This window comes from Achroia grisella, unplaced genomic scaffold (genome assembly GCF_030625045.1).
Source record: "Achroia grisella isolate CSIRO2021 unplaced genomic scaffold, CSIRO_AGI_Agris_v1 utg511, whole genome shotgun sequence".
In the NCBI taxonomy this organism is placed as follows: domain Eukaryota; kingdom Metazoa; phylum Arthropoda; class Insecta; order Lepidoptera; family Pyralidae; genus Achroia; species Achroia grisella.
This window is the reverse complement of record NW_026712905.1, coordinates 2350874-2371249: the sequence shown is the minus strand read 5'-3', so window position 1 is coordinate 2371249 and position 20376 is coordinate 2350874. Positions and strand designations below refer to the sequence as shown.

General features: G+C 29.7%; 1 protein-coding gene across 1 annotated transcript; it reads right to left on the bottom strand.

Annotated features, from left to right (window-relative positions):
* Positions 1-802: 802 nt before the first annotated feature.
* Positions 803-13473, bottom strand: LOC131846568 (UDP-glycosyltransferase UGT5-like). Its single transcript, XM_059195902.1, has 9 exons — positions 13428-13473; positions 12461-12620; positions 11821-11908; positions 4868-5060; positions 4220-4417; positions 2920-3139; positions 2441-2660; positions 1469-1688; positions 803-1076 (listed from the first exon to the last, which is right to left on the bottom strand). Exons 2-9 carry the CDS (start codon positions 12617-12619, stop codon positions 803-805), a joined length of 1572 nt encoding a protein of 523 aa, XP_059051885.1. The 5' UTR covers position 12620; positions 13428-13473.
* Between the last annotated feature and the right edge of the window lie 6903 nt (positions 13474-20376).

The following is a 20376-nucleotide window of genomic DNA, read 5'->3' as shown; positions in this document are numbered from 1 at the left end:
CTAAATCACTTTATATGTATATTAACCAACTCTATTATTCGACATCTGAACTATACTATGTACTTGTATAGGTAGGTATATGACAGCATTTGCTGAAAATATATTTTCTTAATCAGAGATAATATAAATGTGATATCAGCAATAGTATTAGGTCTTATATTTTTTATCTTTATCTAATGGATTCGAAAATACAAATGACTCTTTGATTTTAACTATAATATTATAAGACATTTGGACTCTAATATTTAACGCCTAAAATATTTGAATAAATACAAGTTGTTTTAAAATATTTACCGAAAAGTTGAATTCGAGGCGCCTACGAATACTTATCAGCGTTTTGAAAATCGTTTATCAAAATCCGGATAAAAGATCAGATATGTATATAAGCTTATCGAAGGTGAATTTGATTTAACCAATATTTCCTAGTGATAAACATATGCCCATAATAAACATATAAGATAATTATTACGTTACCATGCTTTATCTCTACGTGTTAGATAAGTACGAGTAGGTATACTATATGTTTGCTTAGAAACTATTTTTTTATCATAGTGTATATTAGGTACTTAAATGTAGCAGTGAACGGACTTAAAATTTTAAAGTATTCATTTCATTAAAAAAAATGTAATAATTCTGAACAGACAAATGTATTGACAGACTGCGTTTATTGTGGTATAGACGAAGATAGATGTGACAAAAGCATGTCATGTTATAAACATTAAGGGCTGAAATTGTAGTAGAATAAATAAGAGGTATATTATATAGGTAGGTATGGGTATGGACGTCAAGCAAACACAATTTTCTATTGATATTTCTTTTTATTTAATTGTCCTTTACCGAAAATCAATCTAAACAATCGTGATAGCAAAATTTTTGTGGCATACAAAACAACAATAATGACTACAAGCAAATCTAGGTACAGTTTCTGCCAGAAAGGAACATGAAGCGCTGGTGATCGGAGATGGGGAGCGCCCCCTGTTCTGATAACGTGTTCCACCCAGTGCACCAACTCCTTGCCAGGAGGTACAGGCCGGTCATGGTATATGAGCGATAGTTCTCGCACTTTTTTTGTATACCTAAAACAATGCAACACCCAAATGTATTATAATAAATTTATAATAATTTCCTTACCCCAAAAGAATAATAATATCTCAGCTATTTTATTGTTTCTTTCAATAAAATGTAAAACTCAATTTTATACAATTACTTAATTAGAGGGAAAGAGATTGTTAATAATGATGACCTCATCGCTATCAACTATTACTTGATTTCTATGCGGTCACTCTTGGAAACCATCTTGAGAAATTCCTGGTAAAATTCCCATTACTGACCTGACCTCATGCTCATCTTATCATCCTCCACTGTATAGTGCGTGAACCATTAGCACAGGCGAGTTCACCATTCAAAAATTATCATCCATTAAAAAAAATTGTGCATAATCTAAAATATGTATAAAAATCGCATGTACCTGGGATTACTGAGGATTTCCGCTATTGCTAATTTAAGATCTTCAACCAATGAGAATGTCAAGTCGACTTTAACACCGAAACCTTTTTTCACCATTCTATTGACGTTGATGAACTGATCTCCAAATCCAGGTATACCTATGATTGGCTTTCCGAAATGAATGGTTTCCGTTGTTGACAGAAGACCTCCGTGTGTGATGAAGAGGATGCAATTGGAATGCGCTGAAATTTTGTTTTTTTCTTTCAGCTTGTATGATTTTTTCATAGTATTGCAATATACATAGTCACTTGCAAGTACGTATAAAGTAGTGTTTTGATAATTAAGTAGATGAATTAAATGAAATAAAAGGCACCTTCTAAAAGTACATGCTTTAAACCATTTTACCTACTTAATATCCAGTAGTAAATTTAATTAGTAATACAAATAAGTTAGAAAATACTTATACCAGGAACTAACAGCATAGCATGTAATCAATATAATAAAATACATTTGATAGTTTCTATTTTGCGTATTTGCTGGTGGCAAGTATATCTAAGTAGTAGTAGAATCTCGTAAGTAAACATGCAAAATCTAGCTAGGTGTCATCATTATTTTAATATAAAATATATAACTCATCACTGTTGAATGTATGTTTATAACTTAATTCTTATAATGTTTATCACAGTGCCTCTTAAACGGTTGGACCGTTTTGGATACAATTTTGTGTACATATTTCAATTGGTTGCAGATTATTTGGAATGATATTATAATTGGACGCAAATTGGCTGATTTTCCAAGTTAGACAACGTCTGCGGTCTCTGCTAGCAATCATATATAAATTATACATGAGAACAGTACATTAAAACATTTTTTAATTGCATATTAGGCCGAATTTATATAAACACCGAATTACGTTTCAGACTTGACAAAAATGTGATCTAATATATATTTCAAATATTAACGTCCGCCTACTTAATAATCCTTACATGCTTACCTAATATACTTTGCTGCGGAGCCCATTGCACTAAATGAACATTGCTCGGTACATTAGTCAAAGATTCTTCGAATTTCCATATTACGGTTTGCTTCAATTCACCAAACAGTTTCAAAAGCCCAGTCTTAAAATCATCTGGCATATCCACACTCTTTAAACTGGAGCCCATACTAAAGTAGATGACGCCATTTTTTGCTTCGTTCAGTAATTTTTTGAGATCCTAGAAATTATTAATCTCTTAATAATTCTATTTTTAAAATATGAATATATTTTAATGAAAATTAAGTTTTAAATTAAGAATACGAAACTTTAATATATATTTTAACTGTTTTATTTTTAATTGTAACTACTATAATAGCTATATTACATTTTCAAATATTTTTATCAAAATGATGTTTATTTTAAGTCATCTTCACTTCTGCCTCACCCATTAAAGAGCCTTGCTTTCTTAAATAAAATAAAAAATATACTATATGTACCTCTGGTAGCGGTGTCAAGTTAGCATCAATATGGTAACCACCCACTGGCTTATAGTTCTGAGGAAGCCTGGTCGCTTCTCCCATAGACACGTGTGAGTTACCCAAGATAAGAGATACGTTATAGATCAAGTCACTGTATGGGGGCAAAGTCCTCCCTCTAGCTGCAACTAGTGGGCCAATAATGTCCGTGTAAGTCTTTTCATCCTTTTCATTCAAATACCTAAAAATAGATAAATAATAATATTAAATTACAAAAAATCATGTTCAGTATATAAATGTGAAAGTAAGTACTGGATATCAAATTTTGGCGCCAAAAATAATACAAATTTAATAATTGCGTTTCATTATTACAATAATGTTATAAATACCTAACTAGTACTAGCGATTTTTATCCGAATATTCTAGGTAAGTACATAATAAAATTTTAAAAAGTTCAGCCTTCCAAAGTCAGTACATTTTTTATATTTTAATTTTTTTAATTAAAAAGAAAAGCTAAAACATACTATAATTTCTCGTTTATTGTTCACGTTTCATTTTTATCTTTATATCTATTTATATTAATGATGATATATAGTTGATTATATTTGCACACATTATATAAACTATTATATGTAGATAGATAACGTGACCGAGAGTTTTGTTCTCAGTTATGTAATGTGTGCAAATGAAAATATTTGTTTTTTTACCGAAGTGTTTACTGATTTACCTACCTACTTATGCGAAGATATTTATAAGAATAATATAAAACGTACAATACAATGTGCCTACACTTGTAATATTTCTGTCAACACTTGACACCCTTCCATTACTTTACGTCTCCACATTAAATAGATTTAAGTAAAATTTTTTTTTTTTGTTTTTACTTTTTTTTATTTTTGGACACAATAAGTGACCACGATAATCGCATCGTACCTATACTAAATAACAAAAAAAATCAACATAAAAAATTTTAACTACCATGATACCATCCAGAACAACAACTTGGGTGTATCGGAAGATGGTTCTACCAATATTTCATAGAATACTCCTATGTCTAACCTAGGTATTTAACTTTAAAGCTTGGATGGTATATTCTCTTTTAGATGCTCCGTTCTGTGTATATACTTAGTTTACATGTAGCTTTCAAATAAACTTACTATATTGCAATAAATAGTAGGTTAATTTACCAGTATACTCACTACCAACATACTACTATAAACAATAAGTTATGTAGCGACACCTCATCACATCATATATAATGCTACAACAAGTTATAGAAGTAAAGGCAACATACAATAGGTAACTTATCTATTATACTAACATTTTTTCCATTGCAGTCAACTTGACTTGCGTTATGAGTTCTTCAACTCGCTCATAAAAACTAAGTGGTACAGAGTTGGTGGACAGAATGTCTGAATTATACGATGGATTCAAAGACTCGTCTATGAATCGCGTTATCTGCCAATGTGGTTCCACAGTTGACACCCATATATATGGACACTGGAATACAGCTGCGAAACTGTAATACAATAATATTCACACTTTAGACATTGTCAACTCAACACAAACAGCTGTAGAAAATTGTTGAATTTTGTTTCTATAATATACTCGTAATTGTATATGAAAATAATGTTGTAACTGGCAGCCTACAAATATGTGCGATACCATGCCATAATATAATAATAAAAAAAAGATCGAAATTTCATTAACACAGATTAATAAGACATTTCAATTTAAATTAATAATAATAATGAATTTGTTATTTTGCATATAATTCTGTTTCCAGTTATTTTTTAGAAATATTTTGACTTAACTTTCAAAATTTTTGCGTTTCTCTTTTCTTGTGTTATTATTATATATTGCACCAAATCCATATTAGTTTATTTACAATTGTTTATTTTTTATAGAAAAATATTATATTATTAACAATATGTTTAGAAATTGTGGGAATTAATGTATGAAAACTCACCCGGAAAGTAATTCAGTGAAGAACCACTCACCCAAAAATAGATCAAATTGTTCATTTGGATCATTCAATAACTTCAAAATATTTTTATTTGTGAATATGGCATTGTTCATTTTCTCCAATATCTTGTGAAAGAAGCTGGTATCCCTCAAGTCCACCTCCTTTCGCAACAATGTTTTTAATGAAACTGGGTTACCTGTGTATTGCGACTTAATAATTCACATACCTTACGATAAACTTTAAAATCGTGTTAATATTATAAACGCTACTCTTTCACGCAAAAGCTACTGAAGGGATTTTAATGAAACTTTACTTAATATAGCTTATAGATAAAAATAACATGTAAGCTATAAATTTCGCGCGAGTGAAATGGCAGGCACAGCCAGTACTTAATAATTTAGTAGTATATAACACTTAAATGTCAACATCCATATGCTAAAGTTAAAACAATTATAATATATCAGACTCAGCATATGCTGAGGTGAGGTTCAAATTGACTCTGTGTTGTAATATGTGTATATTGTTGTTTGTTTTTTTTATATAATTATTATTGTGAACGAGTTAATAAATTATATTCTATTTAATCATATGCCTAACATACATATAAATAATTTGGAAGTAATTATTGAAATGCTTATGAAAACCATAATAAAATTATTGCGGGTCTAGAAGAAGTAAACGGCGAAACAGACAGATGGAGACTTTGCTTTATACATATATACATGCTTTATACATAAATTTATTATAAAAATAATTGTCTATTTGTTTTTTAATCTCTGAAACGGCTGGATGGCGGATGGATTTTGATAGAACTTTCACTCAAAGATACCTAATGTTATAAAGAGTAACACATACTATATGGGCTACATATATTTTAGATATTTTTTAATTTTAATAATAATGGTATATTCCACGCAGACCAAATCACGAGTAAGAGATAATACTATATATATATATATATATATATATATATAAAACACCTCTTTGGGCACTTTGTTGATCACGCCACAAGCCAAACACTTGCTGATTCCACCTTTTGCACTGAATAACTTGACTCCTATCGCGTATATCTCAGGCGGTATGGCAACGTCGCATTCTATTTTGCGATGTGGCCATATATATTCGTCGATAGTACGATATACTTTTTTTTTTTTAATAATTCGTTGACTGGCTCCGAACGGCTAAATTTTTGGTATACACAAAGACTTTTTGACTGAATATATTTCAAAAATCAATTAATTATGTTGATCACTTTATATATCGTCCTTACTGCGATACTATTTTCATCCGAATATATATAGATACCGTAACGGTCTAAATTATGAATTTATTCATTTACTAATGTAGATATTTTATATTCGCAATGCTCCATACATAGTAACTCCACCGTTGCAGGGGGAGCACCGTACACCGCATCACAAACAAATTAGATATTTTTTGAATACACAAAGACTTTTTGGCTCTGTATATATATTTCAAAAATCAATTAATTGTGTTGATCACTTTATATACTGGTCCTTACTGCGATACTTATTTTAATCCGAATATATATAGATACCGTAACGGTCTATCAATTATGAATTTACTAATCTAGATATTTTATATTCGCAATGCTCCATACATGCAAGCTCCAGCAACGGTGGAGGCAGGAGGGAGCACCGTACACCGCATTCGCACACAAACAAATTAGAATAAATTAAATTCATAAGATTATTTATATATTTCGACTGCCTCGGTGGTCACACCGCTTTACGTCCGATGGTCGCGGGTTCGATTCCTCGCACGGCACAAACATTTGTATTCATCGGTCATCGATTGTTTTCATCGGTCTGGGTGTTTTATATGTATATTATATATGTATTTACAAAATAAAAATATCTATTTATATCAGTTCAGTATCAGTCTGTGTTAATTGTCCAGGGCTATTTATTATATTTTTATAAACGGTTATCTTCTTCCATCGCACCGCTCGCTATCGACAGTGAATTCATAGAAATGTCACTCTAAAAACAAAAATAGTTTTGTGTTTTGTATTTCAAATACTAAATGCAAAATAGGTATTTTCAAAATACTTTTTCAAAATAAACTACCTTTTGAATTTTAGTCCAAACCTCAGATATTTTATTTATTTTAGGTATATCAATCATTACATAGTGTAGTATAAAACAAAGTCGCTGTCGCATCTAACAGTACATAAACAAAGAAAGAAGACTTTTTGGCTCTGATACCGTAACGGCCTATCAATTATGAATTTATTATACCTAATCTAGATATTTTATATTCGCAATGCTACATACATTGTAATATCCGCCTCCATTCATTGTAACGGTGGAGGGACTAAATAGTTGAATAAAACTGAATAAGCAGTTGCTCCACTCTATAGGTACTGCGTCGTCGTCGTATGCTGTTCATTTTTTCACTCGTTTTGGCGCGGTCACTCTTGGAAACCAAGAGAGGGTCACATAGTCGTGGTCAAGTTAAGAACTTATAATTTAATTTTGATAACAATAGATACAAGTAAAAAGTAGGTATTATATTAATGTACGTAAGTACTGTACTTAAAAATATTTATTCTTTATTGTACATTTGAAAAACTTAACACTTAAGGACTTGTACATATACACGTACATACTGCTATTTTCTCTTAAAGACATCCAGAGAAGCACTATTTATTAAATACGCGGGGTGCACCGACCTTTGACCTTATAATAGCTGATTCTAGTCTGTCTGTCTGTTTGTTCCGGCTAATCTCTGAAATAGCTGGACCGATTTTGACGGGACTTTTTTTGGCAAGTGGCTGATGTAATAAGGAGTAACTTACGCTACTGTTATTTTAGAAAAGTAAAATAAAATTTCACGCGGACGTAGTCGCTGGGGCCAACTATTCTATAGATATACCGAGATTTAATGTTTAAGTTGCTATTATGTCGTTGACAAAATTTTACTGTAATGTTACTATTACGTTATCCTACACAATTTGTATTATTTTGGATGAATAAATAAATACATAAATAATAATCTATACATATAAATAAAATTGGAGTGTCTGTTTGTAATATTGAAATAACCGTTTTTTACTACATGCATATGAATATATATAAGGTACATATACCAAAATAACAATTTTTATAATTTTTGTCTGTCTGTCTGTCGGTCTGTTTGTTCCGGCTAATCTCTGAAATGGCTGGACCGATTTTGACGGTACTTTTTTTTGGCAGGTTTTATAAGGAGTAACTTAGGCTACTTTTATTTTAGAAAAATAAAGTTAAATTCCACGCGGACGAAGTCGCGGGAACAGCTTGTTTTTAATAAAAACGGTTTATTTGATAGAAAAAACATCTTTTTTGTGGTACTTGAGAATGTTGAAGCCTGTTGTTTGAAATATTGAAATAACCGTTGTTTACTACTTGCATATGAATATAAATACGGTACATACACCAAAATAACATATTTTACAATTTTTGTCTGTCTGTCTGTTTGTTCCGGCTAATCTCTGAAATGGCTGGACCGATTTTGACGGGACTTTTTTTGGCAGGTCGCTGATGTAACAAGGAGTAACTTAGGCTACTTTTATTTTAGAAAAATAAAGTTAAAAACCACGTGGACGAAGTCGCGGGAACAGCTAGTGTATAATATATTAGAGATACCTACGTTTTTTTTTATTGATGACTAGCTGTACACGGGATTTCGTCCGTGTGGAATTTCACTTTATTTTTATAAAATATAAGTTCCACGCGGACGAATTCGCGTGTAAAGCTAGTTTTCTGTAGTCTAGCGATTTATCTAGCACACAGCTTTGATTCCTGCTTGGTGGTCGAGGGTTCGATTCCTCGCACGCTGCAAACATTTGTATTCATGAGTATAATTGTTTGTAACGGTCTGGGTGTTTTCTATGTATAGATAATATATATGTTTTAGAAAAAAATTTTGTATTTATAAATTAGTTGTCTAGTACCCATAACATAATCTTCAGCTAGCTTAACTTGGGTCTAGATGAAGCTGTGTGAATTGTCCTGAGATTACTATTATTACTATAATAAATCTATAATAAATCAAATCAGCCGATGTTTATTTTTGCCATAATACGTGCTGTTACCATGTGATAATATTACGTACGTACTTATTACTGTTTTAAATGTGATGCGTTCATTATTTATATTTCCTTTGAATTAAAGACAAATGTATATATATATGTATATACACTTGCATTAGTTGATCCAGCCACGATCCGTAGATATTGCTGATTCCACTGTCTCTCTCTTTCTACCACTATAACGGTAGCGTGGTGGAACGGCAACATGTTGCCGTTCCGCGTTCTACCACTATCTTTGTATTCTAATATGCGATGTTGCCGTTCCGACCGCGACCATGCGTTGTTGCCAAATGTATTCGTCAATAGTAGTAGATACTCGATATATATTTTTTCAACAATTTACTGCAATAGTGAATCCGTATCGGCAAAATTTTTTAAATGCACAAAGATTTTTTGGCTCTGAATATATTTAAAAATCATTTACTTGTGTGTTGATGAATTTATATACTAGTACATGAAGTACCTAATACTTGTTTTGATTTGAATAGGTAGCGATATTATGAATTTATTATACGTAATCTAAAGATTTTGACGAAATAAAAGTAATAGTTATCTGTTAACCTTGACTTCATGCTGGCACCAGTATTATCAGATGATGAACATACTCTTCGAAAACTTACAGCAGAAATATCGTGTTTGGACTCATTAGATAGGTCTCGATGAATAGAGTTTAAAAAACTTAAAATAAATGGTAAATTAGAAATAATGTATAAATACCCCTTACGTAAAATTCAACCACTTTAAAACTTAATAATAATAATTAGGAAAAGAGCAAAGCTATAAATGCACTGAAAGTAATTGGTGCCTTCCACACAATATTTTTAGTATTAAACAACTCTGTTTGTTCAGTAAAAGTGTAAATACACTGGTAACCTTTAATTCTATTTTATATGCAAACCCTAAAGTTTTATTTCAGAATGGCCAGTAGTTTTGAAGAAATAAGTCTTTGAAATTGTACGTGTAACTTATATATATACTAGTTTTTTCACCATAACAAGCAACACCAATATGGCCTAGTTAGTAGTGTACCTGTGTACCAATACCACATTACCACATAGACACTCCGAGTTCGAATTTCTTTCCGTCCGTTTACTTTTATTATTTATTTTTTTTTTTTTTTTTTTTTTTTTTTTTTTTTTTTTTAATTTAATATTTTAATAATCAATTTAATTTATATGACTATTAATTTATAATAAAAACGTAATTAAGCATTAAATTAATTTTACTAGTTAGGAATGTACCTGTGTACCAACTTACCACACAGACACCCCAGGTTCGATTCCCACCATTGACTTTCTTTTTTGTTTTTTTTTTTTAAATTAATATTTAAAATTATCTATTTTAATAATTAAATGAATTTAATCTATAAAAACGTCGTTAAGTATTAAATTAATTTTAAGTGATATTAACTATTATATTATGCATAAAAAATATTTTGTGATAATAAAGAAAATACATTTGAAATGTTTTACTTGTTGTGTTAATTATTTATAAGATCTTACTATAATTGTTAGCTACTTTACAATTTAGAAAGTATAATAGGTAATGTAAATTAAAATTAATTTAATACTTAACGAAGTTTTGTTCGATTAAATTCATTTAATTATTAAAATAGTTAATTTAAAATATAAAATAAAGACAAAACAAAAAAAATAACAAAAAAAAATCGGTGGCGGGAATCGAACCTTGAGCGTCCGTTTGGTAAGTTGATTTGAAATTCAAAGGTTTATTTCTTCGAAATTACTGGTCATTTTGAAATAATACTTAGGGTTCGCATACCCTTATCGGATACTACTACTACACGGAGTCTCGTCAAAATAAAATATCTAGGTTAGGTATAATAAATTCATAATTAATAGACCGTTACGGTATCTGTATACATTCGGATCAAAACAAGTACTATGAAATAAGAACGAGTATATAAATTGATATTGATTTTTGAAATATATTCAGAGCCAAAAAGTCTTCTTTCTTTATTTATGTACTTGTTAGATGCGACAGCGACTTTGTTTTATACTATACGATGTAATGATTGATATACCTAAAATAAATAAAATATCTGAGGTTTGGACAAAAACTCAAAAGGTAATTTATTTTGTAAAAGTATTTTGAAAATACTTATTTTGCTTTTAGTGTTATAGTACTTTAAGTGTTATATTTTAAGTAACAATGTTTAATTATAATTAATACTACTGCACCAACATTCCGATCGTGCAAAAAATTTTGCTGTTTCATTATTTTTTAGTTCAATTAGTGGTCTACCTAAGTCCTGGGCTAAGGGGGGGGGGAGAGTCATGGCCCCCCATGACTCCCAAGACCTCCATGACGCTCCCCCCTGGATCCGCCGTTGCGTCTTCTCTTCATTCGCTCAGTAACGTTGTTACAAAAGGAAAAATTCCCGTCCAAAAAATAACAAGTATTGAAGTTTGATCTGGAGTCACGTTACTCCATATTTCTATAAATATTTAGATTAGATAGACTATTATTCTTGAAATACTAGCTAGACATTATTAAGTTACTGTAGCCATAATGTAGTAGCCCAAACATGCCAATGAGGAAGCCCTTGGCAAATGCTGCACCCTGATTGGCCCGTTTGAATTGGATCAAGAACTGCTCGTATGCCAAAAAGGTGGATTTGTATAAAATCGTGTATAAATCGCTTAATTATTATTATTACTCGTCGTGACAGTTGTGGCTCAAAACGGATATATATATATATATCAACAAAAGGCCTCCGGATCAACAAGTGAAAATGGATCAACAAAAAACTACCTATACGGCACGTCTGAGCCACAAAGTGCCCAAGGGGATATTTATATATATATATATAGGTCCTTGAGATTATATATATATATATAGTTACCTGTCATATTTTGAAGAATTGCGGAGGCATCGATTTGTCGTAGATTTGGAGGAGCCGTTTTCTTCGGGTGTGGTGTTATGTACGTCACCTACGAAAATAATACGTATATAGAATCTAGTGATAATATACAAATATCTAGGTCGATTACTGGCTCTGGTCAAATAAAACAAACGACCTTTTCTGTTTAATGTGTTCGTATATAGTATCTTACTTCGGCTTCTAAACATCTACACAACTGAAGGCAGATTGATCCCATGCATAGATATCTCAGTCTTACTTCTAAGGGTGTATACCAACCAAAGGGCTCTCGCAATATGCCTTTTCAAAAAAAAAAATTTTTTAAAAAGGCATTAGAATGCCTTATTAAAAAAAATATATTGATATTGGTAAACCTGTCTCACTTCAACAAAACAATTTTTATGTGAATCTGTGTAATATCATTTTTAGAACCAGTAGGTATAAATTGATACATAGATCTAATTTTGGTTCAGTTTTTATAAAGGCGATGACAACTTTTATAAAACATTGTTAATTATTACTCTATGGTTTATGTCATCTTTCTTTTTTTAAACCTACCCGAATATATTTTTTAAAAGTAATCCAAATCTTTACACATATTACATAATTGAAAATGACCAACCTCATGACCAGCCTCCAGCAGATGTCTAACCATACCTTCGCCGAGAATAGCATGACTCTTGCTTGGAACTGGGAATGCCACTAATATTTTATAACCCGTTGATGAATATACAATTATATTCACGAGAATTATTAGAAATAGCCACGATACTTTATACATTCTGAAAAATGGAAATTTATTAACATAAAGATCCGACACTGTTCATTTTTTTCGCAATTTTCGGCTTTCTTGCAATAGTTATAACATCGTCAACCGAAATATTCATAGAGGAAAGCGTATTACACGTGTATTAGGTACATTCACAGTAACAATAAATAAAAATTATATTCTCGTCAACATAATAAATATTGTTTTCGTTCTATTTGATAGGGATCTCACTTAAAAGCAATTTATATTCTTTATTTTTTTACCTTCTATTAATTATTAGATATAATATTATTTTATTTATTTTTGGATGCTAAACTAACAGTCCAAGTTTAAGCTACGTAGCTACGTAGTAACTTTAAGTTTAAGTTTAGCATAAAAGTGAACAATAATTAATTAAGGCCATTTTACAATGTTTATTTTTTAAATTTCATTATTATATCAATTTAATTCTATTATAAACAATTACAATTTTGGAATATGATAGAGGACATCTTCTACTAATTATTACCTATAATATTATTTTAACAAATTTTGATATTAAATATAGTTTCTAATAGACACAGTTTAAGTAAATACTTAAAAATAATGAAATAAATGCTTTCACTACTCACTTTAACGTTTTTTTATTTTAAATCAAAGAAAATCACTTTTATTACACCACTATTTTAGAACTAACTAAATACAATTAAACGTTTGTAATATATTTGGTTCTGATAAAATCCGTACAACGTTATCATGTCTACACGACAGTCTATTTTGATTAATGCGGCGCCTTCTCGGTCACGACGACGAAAGGTTGCAAACTGCTAATAATATTTACCTCTAATCACATAATATGTCCAAAAAGTAGAAAATGTTTGATCAAAAATTTATCGTAACAAAAATTAGACTGAAATGAACGGACCTGCATTGGACGGTAGTGTTCATTGTGGCAAGCATTCCAGAATAAAAAGACAACAATAATAATATCCCTAGACGATTCACATAGCGCCATCTAGACCCGAGTTAAGCTAGCTAAAGGTTGTATTATGAGTACTAGATAACTGATACAAATACATAGATTTGTTTTTCTTTCGTAAATTATACATATTATACGTAGAAAACACCCAAACCGAAACAAACAGTCATACTCATGAATACAAATGTTTGTACCATGCAAAGAATGGAACCGCTTTTCTTCCAATGGACACACCATTGGAAGAAAAGCGGTGAGCTAAACGGATAGACCAGGGCCGTCAGTAAGACATAACTGTTACTTAGTAACAAGAACACTAATTTTAAATGTGATGGATTATACTTTTTATTTCACAATCAATGTGCCTAATAAGCTTATAACGCCATGACACAGAAAAAAATATAATACTCTATGTGGTTGATTTATTATTTAATAGTAACAAGTAATTTTAATTTCACTCTAGTAGATAAGTGTTTATTTTTAAATTCTTATAGAATAATTTCTATACTAATTATCAGGGGTAAGTATTACATCTGGCAATACGTTTGATATTTATACGTTATCTTAAAAACTGTGTCTATTTCTTCACTCACAAGAAAAAATATCTGCATTGATTCTCGTAGATAAGTATATAAACATTAAGTAAGAATCATGCTTTGTAAACACAATTGGACAACCGTGATAGCACAGGGATTTAGCATACTGCCTTACCTTCCAATGGTCTCTTCTTCCATTCCTGCACACTACGAACATTTGAATAATTGATTAAAATTTATTTTTTCTATTACTATCAGTCTGGGTCTACACTTGTTATAAGCTCTGCATAGTCTGGTGCAAGATGGCGCTGTAATAGGTATATGTCTTGGGTAACGAACAGGTGGAAGAAAGAAAGAAACAGACAGAGAAACTCAGTATGGCATTTATAATTTTAGTATGAATTATTCATTAAATGATTGTTACCTCAACTCCTAAACTCTGGACCTTTAAGTTGCCTGAAGTAAAATAACAAAAATAATAATAATTTCTGCGACAGCAAGTACTATTATGACTCGTATGTACCTATAAAAATCATCACTGCTAATTTGTCAATTTGGGTAAGCACCTAGTCCAGAGGCTATAACTGTTTCCTTTATATTAGCAATAACCACTTATTTGTTAATCAATAAAATAGTCATAATAAAATACCTATATATTGCCCACAACATTATTCTAACGCGACCTACACAACACAAAAAAAAAACATAGATTTCACTAACTTATTGCCAAGTTAATTTTACCTCCACCACTACTGCTCCGATATTGCCCTTGATTTTAGTGTTGTGTTCAAGATATTTAATTCTGTAACTTCACTGCTACATCTCACTCTTTAATCAAACCAATACACAGTTTATTAAATAAGGTAGTATTTTTCAGGTAAAACGACCTCGTCCGTGCATGGCAGTTCATGGACATACAATTTTTCCTTATTGTATGTAGTTACAGTATTGTATGTACCTACAATAATGTAAACTGTATGTACACTCGTAGTGTACATAGATACAGTGGAAACCAGTCTCATACGCCCGTATAGTGTCTGATCGATTAACAGGACAGCGTCATTGTATCGCCTTCAGTCGCATGCTAATTACTATAATAAACAATATCGCAACATAAGAGGAGTTGGAAGGTCAAGTTTTTCAAATATTAAATAATTTAATAACGAATACAGCTCTTACTAAGTTTGTATTTTTTAAATTATATTTAATCTTTATATTTTGTTAATTTAATCTATACCTACATATAAATAACATGCATATTAATATAAATACGGTACATACACCAAAATAACATTTGTTACAATTTTCGTCTACATGTTTGTTTCGGCTAATCTCTGAAATGGCTGGACCGATTTTGACGGGACTTTTTTTTGGCAGATACCTGATGTAATAAGGAGTAACTTAGACTACTTTTATTTTAGAAAAATAAGTTAAATTCTACGCGGACGAAGTCGCGGGAACAGCTAGTTATTAAAAAAATAGACGTATACCTAATTGGTGTGGAATTTTATAGTGAACGCAAATAATTATATTTTAATTAACAAGTTGATCGTATTTAGTATGGGAAAGTTTTGTTTACGTTTATTACGGGAGATGGAATAGATCCTTAGTAATAGTAGCAACGTAAAGATGTCAATAAATTCAATGTATGTTTGTTTAGTCACATATAAACATCGGTTTTTCATATTATATTAGGACACTTTTGTAGGTACTATTATTATAATTAATAATAATAATAATCATAGGTCGGATCATGTGGTCGGATTTTGACAATATTTGATACAATGTTGCTTGAAAATAACCAGATTCTCGGATACGTAAAATTAACTCCGATCAGACGCATTCGCGGTTATCTATTGACTATCTAATAGATTACATAGATCACTTTATCAGCATAATATGACTAAGCACTTTAAATAACCGATGTACGAAAATATCTAAATATACAACTTTTATCTTTTAAATATTTCAACTAATTAAAAATAACGTAACTGTTGAGTTTCTTGCCAGTTCTTCTCAACTGATGTAATTAGCCGAACTGGACGGAAGGGTTAGTGATAAAAAATGAAATATATAATTGTATAAGCGACCGAAAGTGTCTTATATAAACAAATTTAAATTGTTTATGTGTCGGACATAAAATAACCTCGTTTGAGACACTATGTTAAAAAAATATAGACGGTATAGCTTCAAAATTGTTTATTTCAATAGTAAAGTAATTATAATAAATCACAAAATAATAATATCTAACAAGAAACTTGTAAAACTAACCAGTGTTTCCTTAATATATGCCTAAATAACATGTCATATTGTTAATATGACAATGACATTAACAAAACAATTGCATATTATTATTATAATATTTCTAATTCATACTAAATATAGACTTATACGATTATTATAGCTACATCAACAGACTTAGGATTGACCAAAATGGGTTGTTTGTTTTTAATCCAGCGACTTATTAACGTCAGATTGCCTATAGCTATCTAATTACTTAATCTCTAGAATCTAACAAAATAGAGAAATACGGTATCATTTTTTCACCTTTCATTTTGATCAATAAAGCACCTTACATTACAAATTAAAACATGTTTCTAATTTATTTATTATAATTCTATAACTACATTCACAACATGTACTCACTCACACATACCTTACGTCTGTCCTGTGAAACATACATTACTAATTCACATACAGAAAACTAAGTTTTCTTAAAATTTATGTACATATGGCCGAAGACAAAAAATACCCAGTAGTTTTAAGTAATACATCATATTATTCTTAATAAAGTACACATTTTGAATATTCTTATCTAGATTATTTCAATTAAAATTTAATATTGTAGCAGGTAATTCTACAAGGAATTAAATCGAAAAATTAAAAACAAATCTTAAACTCGAGTTACATGTATTATTGTTTAGTACTACTAAAATTAAACATAAAATCAATCAGTTCATACACAGAATGGAAAAAACGAGAGAAGTAAAAATGCTTTTTGGAAAATTCGTAAAATTATAAAGTTTAATTACTAAATTTTCACACCTCTGCTACTTTTTATTCTACAATTACTTGTAGAAAATTTAAATTCATAAATACGCATTTGCAATTATGTAAAGTTTAAATTTATTTATTTATATGCACACTATCATCACAGGCATATGCCCAATACAACAGTGCATCCAATATTACAACACTGCTACACCAACACCGCAACACCGCTGTTAAATTGATAACAAACCAACAAATCAAACAATTACCAAAAACAAACCTTTTCTAATATAAATGCTTTTCACTTTAAATTACTGACATAAATGATTATAGTAATAAGTCTTGAGATTCTCATGAGTCGAGTCAATACGCACTTAATAGGTCTTGTACAAAAATTTGTAGAATCCAAATAAAGTTTTAATTGTAAATTGGAATTGATTAACACAGATAGTGAAGAAGACTGCAGTACTGTCACAGTCTTACATTGATATTATACGTACATTTGTAATTATCTTTGGTCTGGCCTCAATTGTACTTTTAATATGTAAGTACTATATATTCGGGTTATGGACATTGATTAGAGAATTTTCTTTTGACAAAATTGCAATAACATATGCTGTTAGTCACTGTATTCTCCCAAATTTAAATTTAAAAATAAATCTGTTTTGTTGTAAACATGTACAAGCTCAATTGACTAGAACAAGAGCATTTTTACCAGTCTTCTTGGCTCGAAAGCACTCCGAACTGACGGTAGATATGTAGAGTCTATAATAGACCTACATGAATAAAGATATTATGTTTTTTTATGCGATGAAGGTTGTGAAAGATTTCTAATCCTAACTACATGATTGAAGAAAATCATTGTTGCACCAAACTCAATGAATACTAGATATATACATTATTTTTTATTTAACATTTCTATATTATAGTTACTTCTTTCGTTCTTTTCATTCTCACTTCTTATATTAAACAAATCATATACGTAGCTCTTATATAAATATACTCAGTTTTATACTGAAATATAAACTAGCTTCTGACTACAACTTGGATCGCGTGACTATGACTGGAAGGGATAGAATTACAATCGACTAAGCTGTAATAGACTGAAAGCATAATCAAGAAGAAAAACAGCTGCCGCATATACAAAAAAAAAATTGCCGAATGTATCTTTTTACAATATTTTGGAGTCCCGTTAAGTAGACAAATTTAATATATAAATAAATATGAGATAAATCTGTTAATATATTCGCTCAATTGCCAATTAATGAAAGAACTACAGAAGAATGTTGAATGTATTTAAGCTGAAGAATAGCTGTATCTATAATTGGGATTTAATGAAAGATTTTTTAGTCATATACAGAAATTGTCTTAATTAGTAAACCAGTACGAAGCCGTCGGTAACAGCCAGTATATAATATATACATTAGAGACAGGTATATATTTTCTTTCCACTACAAACTACACACAGTCTTATATTTGTAATACTACACTATTTATATATATATACTATAGTATATACATTATTTTGATTAGATCTTACACTATTTAAGCTCACACTAGCTAGTTAATTCTGGGACATGACCCACATATTTACAAGTACTATATCTACTTAAATCTATTATTAATATCTAGTTATACAGGGTTACTTGTAAAAGGTATTCTAAGTCCTAAACCAAGTAGAATACTAAAGAAAATTAACCATAAAGAAACAAAGTAGAAAGGTCATTGGGCAAAATCTGGCCCAGTTAACAAAAGTTTTCCTACAAAATCAAATTAAGTGAAATTGTTAAGTATTAACCAACTATTAATTTTTTGTAGTTATTTTTTTTTATACCATTGGAATAAAAATTAAAAGATGAATAATAAATCGGTATTCAGTGAGCTTTTGATGTACAAAATGTTTATATAAAATAATTTCAATGAATTGTTCTGTGAAATGAACAAAACTACCAATGTTAATATCCAAAACCCTTAATATATTATTAAGGGTTTTGGATATATATAATGTACCTTAATATCTTATTTTTCTTTTTCATTTTTGGTCTGAATTCCATCGTCTGCTTTAATGGGACACATGTATTCGTAAATTAGAGATGTTTATCTAAACTTCCTACTCTATTTATTTTTTTCTGTAGGCCGTGGGTATACATTTCATACTAAGGTGACCAATGACCTTTATTTTTTTATTTAAATATAAATTTTGAACACACACCAAATAGATTACGTGACAGCATCTGTGTAAAGTAAATTTTAAATACAGTCGCTGAGTATGGATTTAGTATACTATTTACAACTAACCCTATATGTAATATAATCTAATTAATATAATAGTGTGTATCATCCTGTAATAACCGAATCTATGAGATGCAGAAGTAAGAACCGATAACTTAAATCAATTTCTGAAAAGCAAACTGAAAACATAAAAAAAGTAAGAATAGTAAATTTAAATTATTCGAAAACTGTGAACTATATATTTTTATGTTCTATACTGACGTAACATGATAATGAGACCCTAAAACAGCTAATGAGAGAAGTCGTTCTAACGATTATATGGTACAGAAGTCACGTGTATTCCTCCTGGATAGCTTTAATATAAAAAATGAAAATCTAATTACTTTAAAAACAAAAACCTTCATTCGGAAATGGATACATCGGTGCAACAATAAACCTTATCAATATTCTTAACATATTGCACGCTTAATACCATAATACATAAACTAGAAAAATACATTTTTTTAATTCGACTTTAAAATTAAAACTTCACAAATTTTGGGTTTATGTGATATTATGCAATATTGTATTAAGGGACACATATACATTTAAATAAAAAATAACATAAGTATGCTTTGCTTATTTAAAACAAAATATGTCATACTGAAACATACCATACACGCTTCGAAACAATCCGAAGTTTAAATAGAAAAAATATATAAATTTCGATTAATTAGTCAATATATAATTATAATCAGTAAGTGTATTGCTAATGATGGTAATACAATGTCACACATTCAAAATAATAGATTTTATGAGTAATCGATCTTTTCACAAAAATAAACCAAAATACTTTAAAAATACAGGCTGATACAATTATATTCCTTGAAATTCTAGTTAGGGAATAAAAACAATAAGAAAAAACATTATGAAAACATTAATTAAAAAACATTATTATAAATTCTGATATTCTAATTCTATACTATCCTTATCATTTAATATATATATATACCTTGAATACATTACAATTATTCTAATAATAGTTTTTTTTTATAAATTTAATAATAGATAATAAA